We start from the raw sequence: 9,222 nt of genomic DNA on the forward strand, positions 1-9,222 counted from the left end.
ACCGCTTTCCGTCTCGCCAGCAAGAACGACGCGGGAGGACAAGTCAGGATCCTTCTGCAGCAGTTTATTTGAAGACTGAATACCAAAGACGCTGAGAAGTGGGAGAGCTGTTGCTTATATATGCCCCAAAGGTCCCATTTATGATGTATAAGAAGCGGATTGGTTGCTGGAGAGCATAAGAAGTGGATTGGTTGCTGGAGATCACGCCACGGGAGGAGGCGGGGGAAAGCAGGCTCTTGTGCACGCCCCTTATGGGTGTGGCAGGATGTTTACTTTTAAGAAGGTCCAGATACCGGCGCCATCTTGTAATGGCGGCGGAGGCTGTGGCTCTCCACACCATTCACCTTTGGTCTTTGCCTTTCTCATACAAACACAATGGATATGGGTTCATTAAAGTCTTCCTCTAAAGACTAAAGTAAAATGAAATGCAAGATACTCGCTTCATCTGGTATATCCATTGCTTTAACCAACCTGAAAATAAAAATATCAACAGCAAAAATGCAGAGATGGAAACTGGACATAAACTACAATTTATTTTTAGATAAGATCTTACTAAATACCCCTGGTTGGCTTAGAACTTGCTATGTAGAACAGGTTGACTTGGAATGCACAGAGCAGTGGAATTCACCTGACTTGGCCTCCCAAGTGCTGAGATTATAGGTATGTGCCACTGTGGTTGTCCAAGTATAAGTTCTTACATAGGACAGGATACATGCATGAAATTTAAGTAAATCATGGATATATTTCAAATGATATAAACCCAAGAATCACAAAAATTCATGTTGAAACAGAAAATACATGGAATTTGAGAAATCAATCCAATTTTGTTTCATTTTTCACTAAAAATTAAAACAAGGTTTTATTTAGGGCTTTAGAATCCACATTGGAAAGAGCAGCTGAAATACATGGAGAAGAGTATTCCATAACACTTGGCAGCTGTCAAGTATTAGCCACATGTGGAGAAGGCTTTCTTCCTCCCTTGTTGAGCACATCTTCATGATGGCAATGAGGATGGATACATAGGAAACAATAATGACCAGTAAGGAATAAGAGTTGAGACCCGCTAAGGTGCACATGGTATATTCCTTAATGAAGGGCCCTGCACAAGCCAGCTTAATGAGAGGCGGGCCTCACAGTTGAAGTGGTCTGTCTCAGTATGCCCACAGAAGTAAAAAATGTAACTTCACAGTGTTGAGATCAAACTGACAAATATAGATGTAATGGAAGGCGATCAGTGGAACACAGAGAGTCCGTGACTTTCTGCTGCCTTAGAGCAGAGGGTTGCTAATTGTCATGTACCTGCCGAAGGCCATCACTGCCAGGATGAAGAAGTCTACATGAGCAAAGCCAATGAAGAAGCACTGCACATGCACCCCGCATAGGAGATGGGTTTGACCTCAGATTTTCCAGCATTTCAGAGGCGATATTAGATGGAAAGAACCACACATCTTCAAAGGACAGGCAGCTGAGGGAAAAATACATGGGACTTCTGAGCTGTGGACTGATCTTGATTAGTATGATCTTGCCAATGTTCCTAAGCAGAGTGAGAATTTAGACCAGCAAGTAAACCAGAATGGAGCTGCAGCTCAGGGCGACTGGCTAGTTAATCCTAGAGGAATAAACCCTGTTAATCAGTAAAATTGGGCATTTTCTTAAACCAGGTCCACAGGCAGAAACATTTTGTCTAATAAATAAAATTAATAATTACAAATGAAATATAGAAATTTTTATGACTATAAATTTAATCCATTTTCTTTTTAGACCTCTGCTACTTTTAGATTTATCTCTTCTCTCTCCTTATATCTAAAGTAATATCACTAGGTTTAAGGCTGTAATCTTTTATTTTATCACTGTTCATTTATTTGTTTATTTACTATTTTCTCTACCCCTTGTTCCAATATGTTCCATGAACCTGAGGTGTGGAGGTTGCTTGGACAATTCACAGGCAGTTTCTATGTATGACCAGTTGTAGAACTCTGTAATAATCTCTAGCTGTTGCAAAAGAAGCTTCTTTGATGAGTGGACATTGGGATACTTGTATATAAGGATTTGGTACTAGGTTTCACAAATGAGGGAGAACATGTGTCATTTGTTTCTGAGTCTGTGTTACTTCATATGAACCTACAGCAATGGTGTCAGCACACACAAGATCCATGAAAACTCAGGCAGACAAAAACATATCACAGAGCTGTGGAAATGTACCTCAGGCCCCAATCTTAGCCCAAGAACTACTGGCAGCTGATTATTATTCGTTGAGGAAATGCTAATCTTCTAAAAGGGAGGAACTCTAGTTAGGCGGACTAGACCTCAGTGGATGAACTTACACTGAGGGACAACTGAGGACACTAACCTGACTCAATAGGCCTTTACACAAATGACAGAATGAATGAAGTCCAGTGGGAGAGGCTATGGGAGCCAGCCAGTGTGGAAGGTGATATAAAGATGTTTACGATGTTCTGTATATAATACATAAAAATTCAATTTAAAAATTACCAAAAATAAAATAAACACATTTTACTGCCAAAAAAGAATTACAAGGACATCCCAGAGGGCAAATACTTCGGGCTTGCTTGCTTAACAATGAAAACTAAAAATAAAATAAAAATGAACAGATGGTTTCTGTGTATGAATCTATCTGTTATGAAGCAAAAGTGTTCTCAAAAACATTTCACCTGACTGCATCAGTGGATAACAGAAGCATTTGTACAGACTGAATTCCCTACACAAGGATTGTCTTATTTGGGAGTACAGAATGACTCTGAAGATTAATTAAAATGTTGCATATTATGTCATCTATCTACATGAGAGAAAATTAATCTCAAGAGAAAAATAACTCTCAGTAGTATCAGAACTTTAAAACAAATGTGATAGTGACTTCAGATTCTTTTTCCTTTGTATTTTAAATGATTCCTTTGAATTTCACAAGTATTTTGGGTTTGTTTGTGAGGACAAAGATTTTATTTTCCCATATAAGGATAATGCCAAAATTGAACCAGTTAATAGTACATATTTAGAATAATAATAATAAGCAAACACTACTACAGTTATTATTATTAGTGATAAAATCCATTTTCTTACTTTAAATAAGAAATAGATTTAAAATGACCTAATAAGCTTGGGGAGGCAGCTTAGTAAAATTCTTGCCTTAAATTCATGAGCCCCTGAGATTGATTTGCAGAAACTGCATGTTGGAGAAAAAGTAAGGCATGATGGTATGTGGTTGCCATACCAGAGCTGCAGAGGCAGAGGCAGGAGGAATTATGGGGCTCACAGGACAGCTAGCTTCACCGATTGATGAGATCCAGGCCAGTGAGGGAAAAATCAATCATCAGGACCTGAAAAACAACACCTGTGGACATCCTCTGGCCTGCACAGACTCATTCACAGCTGATTATCCTCACCTGCACACACTGACATAGATGCACACACCTGCACATTAGAGAATAAAGTAGGATACATTCCTTGTATGTAAATCACTTATGAACTTTGTGTCTATTTTTAAGTAATTGATACACTTCTCTAAAATTCTGCTTGATTTGCAGATAATTATTGCTTAAATACGGAGAAACTATAGTTTTCTTTACATAACAGCATAGGTTGGTGCAGACTTTCATACGACTTCAATTATCAAGAGAAAAGCAAGAAATTTATTAATTCATGCCATGCTTAGGCTCTGCTTTTTTGAGAAAGTAGCTCTTTCAAAACAGTGGCTCAGACCTTCACTTAGAATGCTTTTTAAATTTTTTTTCAATGAATACTTTTATCAAATATTTTTTCACTTCATACAAAATATCTTAAAACATCTTATTTATCTTTATATCCCTTCCATTATCTGTATACCCCGTAGCCCCCCACACTGGATTTCATGCATTATTTTATATATGGTAAGGCTTATAGAATCAAGTTTGTGTTCCCAGATATATCTCAGTGCAAGCATATCTGCTCAGCCTACCTAGTCTCTCCCTTAAAGAAGATCACCTCTTCCTCATTCAGCAGTAATTAACTGTCAATAATTCTTCAGCTAAGGTTGGAGACTGTGGCACAGTTCCCCAGTTCTATGCTAAATGTTTAACAAAGACATCTGCTATGCTTTGGATAAATGTTCTTAAAGGTTCATGTTTTAAAATGCTTGATCATTCCACTAAGGGGAACTGCTGGAAACTAGCAGAAGGAGTTTAGTGGGAGGTCTCTGAGTCACCAAACATGACCTTGCAAAGATACTGGAATGCAGTCCCTTCCTCTCATCTTCCCTCTGTGAGGTGAGCAACTTGGCTTCCTGATAAGCACTCTGCCATGATGTGCTGTTCTGAAAAGGATTTAAAGCAACTGAGCCAGTCAGGAATTATAATTTATAAATCATTAATCAAGATAAATATGTTCATTTTATGACTTGATAACCTCAGGTATTTGATACAGTCACTGAAATGTGGCCAACACCAACATATTAAACCAATGACTAATAAAGGGGATACTTAGGCTTCTGCCCAGTTGTCAACCCCTCCTAGAGCCCTTTCCAACCATTGACTTGAACACATTAGCAAGAGCCTCTCTGACTGTGGCTCTTTCTCCACCATGCTGTCCTGCTTTACGTTCTCCATTGCATGTATCAATATTTGAGTTGTTTTTATCAGCTTTGGGTGTCTAGTTTTCAAACCCACACACTTAGAAATGATGCTTTCTGTACTTATTGTAGAATTTAAATTTGTTTTATATTTCATTAAAATCCACATAGATTGAACAAATGAAATAATTTAGCCAATGATAAAACCATTGTCTCCAGATTAAAAGCCAGGTACAACATACAGAATTCCAGGTGGGACGACCAATTGATCACCCATTAGATGGATAGAAATAGATACTACACTAGGAAATTTACAGTTCAGTAGAAGCTTGGAGAAGGTAGTTACACAGAGGAAAAACAATTGCTAAAGTTGAGAAGAACAAATTATGCACAAAAAAGAATTTCAATAACAGTAGGAATTTAATTCAAAATGTTAAATGATTACAATTATTGGTTGTACTGCCCATTTTCAAGTATTACAGTAATTGGTAGATACCACTATTCACATTCCCATTATAATATTAATAAATATTAATTTAAACAAAAATTCAAATACAGTTCTATTGCAAAGGAAAGAGAATTGATGTAGGGGACAATGAAGGAATTAGTAAAATAATGCAAGCACTTTATAGTTAATAAAAGATGCTAACAAATCATATCCATATTGAAAAGAATATAGAGTTATATAAGCATGTAGTTTTAAAAGAATTAATTCTTAGAAGGGTTGAAAATAAGGTACTTTGTATAAGAATTAGGGGGAGGGTAAAAATGAAATGAGGGTTTCTATTCACCTTGCAATGTTATTTGACTATTAAATCTACATACATAATTATTCATTTGTAACTTTAAACATTATAAGAAATTTTAATGAAATAAAACTACTTATGTGAAAGAATATAAAAATTATGCCATGGGGCTGAAGAGGTTGCTCAGTGGTTAAGAACATTGGTTGTTCTTACAGAAGACCCAGGTTTGAATCCCAGCACCCACATGGCAGCAAACAACTGTCGGTAACTCTAGTTCCAGGCGATCCAATGGGCTTTTCTATCCTCCGTGGGCATTGCACAACATGGGTGTACTTACCTACATGCAGGCAATACATACATACACATAAAATAAAAATAATAAAATATTTAAAAAATTATACCAGGACACAAATGAATGTATTGGAACTTGTGATGTTTAATACTGCATCAACAAATGAGATCATTCCATCCTGTAGAAACAGACCGCAGTTTCTCAGAAAAATCACAGGTATCCATCAGCATTGTATAATGCTGACATGAGTTGTCTCAGAATTTCATTCCACGTCTTCTGACTGAAAAGTCAATATCATAAATGTTGATAATCACTCTGAGAAGGAAGAAATCATCCACCAGAAAGCAAGCAATCGAGCAGTGCCAAACAGAGAAGGAATACATGTGGGTTCTGCTATAGCTCATTTTCCACAAACAGCCAGAAATTCAAGGGGGTAGGGAATGAATACATGCTTTCCCATGCAGAAACTGCAAAAGATCTTACAAAATGTTGAATAAGGTAAGGGATAATCATGAGCATATGAACTTTCCTCATCGGGTTTTATTTTATGTGTTTGTATTTTCAAAAATAAACTTTGTATTGTTTCATTCCCTGTGGCTCAACCATATTTTAATTCTCCATCTACATTATTTCCTATAATATAAAAAATGCCTGGAAAAAAACCTTTAATCATAGCACTCAGGAAGCAGAGGCAAGAGGAACTCCATGAGATCAAGAACAGCTTGGCCTACATAGGGAATTTCAGAACAGCTGGTTTATGGAAGATCCTGTCAGTGAAAAAGAAAGAAAGAAAGAAAAAGAAAGAAAGAAAGAAAGAAAGAAAGAAAGAAAGAAAGAAAGAAAGAAAGAAAGAAAGAAAGGAAGGAAGGAAGGAAGAGAGAATGAAAAAGAAAGAAAGAAAGAAAGAAAGAAAGAAAGAAAGAAAGAAAGAAAGAAAGAAAGAAAGAAAGAAAAAGAAAGAAAGAAAGAAAGAGTTAGAGTAGCAAAAGAAAGAAAGAAAGAAAGAAAGAAAGAAAGAAAGGGAGGGAGGGAGGAAGGAAGGAAGGAAGGAAGAGAAAGAAAAAGTGCTGTGAGAGGAAAAAAATGGTAATTTTTCAGAAAAACATATTCTTCCTGGAGAGCTCTTTGCTTATTGCTTCTTTCACATCTTTATTCCTAAAGCTATAAATCATGGGGTTCAACATGGGGATGAACGTGGTATAGAAAACAGCAACCATTTTGCCTTGTTCCACAGATTCCTTTGATGGGGGCCTGAGATACATAACAAAGAGAGTTGCATAAAATATGATGACAGCTGTCAGATGGGAGCCACAGGTGGAGAAGGCTTTGCGCTTGCCTTCTGTGGAGCCGATTTTCAGGATAGCAGGAAAAATATAGAGGTAGGAAGTAAGGATAATGAGCAGAGAAAGGGACAGGTTTAATCCAGCCACCACAAACATTGACAGTTCTTTGTGGTAGGTGTCAGAACAAGCCAGCTTAATCAGGGGAGGGTCAGCACAGTAGAAGTGATTGATTTTATTGTGGCCACAGAAAGCCAGTTTGTAGGTCCACATGGTCTCCATGAGGCCAGTGAGTGCGCCATACACATAAGGTGCTGTGATGAGGGATGTGCAAACACTCTTGGACATCTTGCTGCCATAAAGCAAAGGGTTGCAGATGGCCAGGTACCGATCAAAGGCCATCAGAGCCAGGATATACATCTCAACATGGACCAGGGAAATGAAGAAGTAACACTGGACCAGGCATGCAGGGTAGGAAATGGTTTTCCTCTCTGAAAGGAAGTTCTCCAGCATTTTTGGAGTCACATTGGAGGAGAAGCAGAAATCCACAAAGGATAAGTGGCTCAGGAAAAAATACATAGGTGTGTGGAGCCGGGCATTGATGTGGATGAGGACGATTATGCCCAGGTTCCCTGCCAGCGTGATCAGGTAAATGGCCAGAAACAGCACAAAGAAGAGGATCTGCAGTTCCAGGTGACTGGTCAGTCCTAGGAGAATGAACTCAGTCACAGAGGTGAAATTTCTCTTCATGGTAGCCTTCAGTGAGAAGTGGGAACTTTACATTAGTCCAGACATTCAGGAAAAAGACAACTATTTTTATACTTTCTTAGAAATTTTATTTCTACAGTTTTTATCACCTTATTTTATATCAGTAGAATCCATAATGAATATTTTTCAATATTAATAAACACATTCATACTGGCTACTATGTGTCAATATCTTTGAGCTTCTGGTCTTTTTAAATTTTGCCTTAGAAATTGTTTTACAGACAGGGATTCACTGGTTAGTCCTGGGTATCCTGGACTTACTATATAGACCAGGCTGACCTCAAACTTACAGAGATTCACTTTCTCTGACTCTTGGGTGCTGGGATCAAAGACATGTCCCAGTAAGCCTGGCCTTGATCTGATCTTTTTCTATTTTTTTTGTCTCGAAATTATTAATCGTCCTATACCATAAGTAGAATTCTTACCTATTACCATTTCTGATTTATATTTTACTCTTTAACCTCAGACCAATTTTCAGTTCTAGTTTTGGCCACTCACTGTGAACAGAAATATGGAGTGCTCACTACATATCTAAATGAATATTTCAGATAATTGTACTAAAAGGAGAAATGATCAGATGCTTCATTTTTAATATTTTATTTATTATTTTTATTTTATGTGTATACGTGTATTACCTGCATGTAGGTAAGTGCCCGTATCATGCAATGCCTACAGAGGGCAGAAGAGATTGTCAGATCCCCTGGAACTGGAGTTACAGACCATTGTTAGCTGCCATGTAGGTACTGGGATTCAGACCTGGGTCTTCTGCAAGAACAACCAGTGTTCTTAACCACTAAGCTATCTCTCCAGTCCAGATATTTCATTTTTTAATAACATTTACTTATTCTAGATGATGCCATATAAAATCTCTCCAATTGTTTGGTTTAAAGACAGAAGGTGGTAAATTAAAATCGTAGCTTATTTGTAAAATATAAAAGGTCAGTGTGCTCTATTTTAGAATTAGAGAAAACAAAATACTTCAAAAGATGAACAATTAATTACAAAATCCCACATTAAACTTTATGGAAGTGTTTCTCTAGATAACAGTAAAGTTTGGACAAGACAATCATTGAGATATCCAACATGGATTGTGAAATAAAAGGGATTTAGTTTTTCATGTTAGTCTTTAGTCATGACAGTGAACACAAGAGCAAGGTGATGGTCTAAGACATAGACTAGGATTTCAGAGTCTGAAACACAAGCTGACTCCACACCCACAATCACACATATATATTCTTTTCAGAGCAAGAATTAGTCTGTATAGAATAACTCTTGGTAAAAGGAAAGTAAAACTAAAGCCAGCAAAACAAAACAGCAACAAAACAACAGGATTTTCTACTTATTGTTTCATTTTAAAATAAGATTTTCTACTAGATGTTTTTTTCTGAAATACTAAAGGAAGGTGGGGTTTCCATCTATTCCTTCCTGACATCAGCTTCCCCTTTTCCTCTCTTCTTCCACCCAATGGCTGTGATAAGGTCATGGAACTGAACCACCCCACATGACAGAGACAAGAGCTACAACTCTACAGAATACAGAAAAAGGTACGTGACTGAACTGTACCTCTTACGATCTT

The 9,222-nt window shown here is 37.3% G+C and overlaps 1 protein-coding gene and 1 pseudogene across 1 annotated transcript; both read right to left on the reverse strand.

The window, feature by feature from the left end:
* Positions 1–871: 871 nt before the first annotated feature.
* Positions 872–6,133, reverse strand: LOC103736663 (annotated as a pseudogene).
* Positions 6,134–6,693: 560 nt separating this feature from the next.
* Positions 6,694–7,629, reverse strand: LOC108489992 (olfactory receptor 5M8-like). The gene has a single exon (XM_017798926.1). It carries the CDS (start codon positions 7,627–7,629, stop codon positions 6,694–6,696), a length of 936 nt encoding a protein of 311 aa, XP_017654415.1.
* Positions 7,630–9,222: the final 1,593 nt, after the last annotated feature.

This window comes from Nannospalax galili, unplaced genomic scaffold (genome assembly GCF_000622305.1).
Source record: "Nannospalax galili isolate Female #2095 unplaced genomic scaffold, S.galili_v1.0 scaffold337, whole genome shotgun sequence".
NCBI classification, from domain to species: domain Eukaryota; kingdom Metazoa; phylum Chordata; class Mammalia; order Rodentia; family Spalacidae; genus Nannospalax; species Nannospalax galili.

Coding starts and splice junctions, on each gene's coding strand:
- LOC108489992 (XM_017798926.1), bottom strand. CDS start 7,629: ATGAAGAGAAATTTCACCTCTGTGACTGAGTTCATTCTCCTAGGACTG.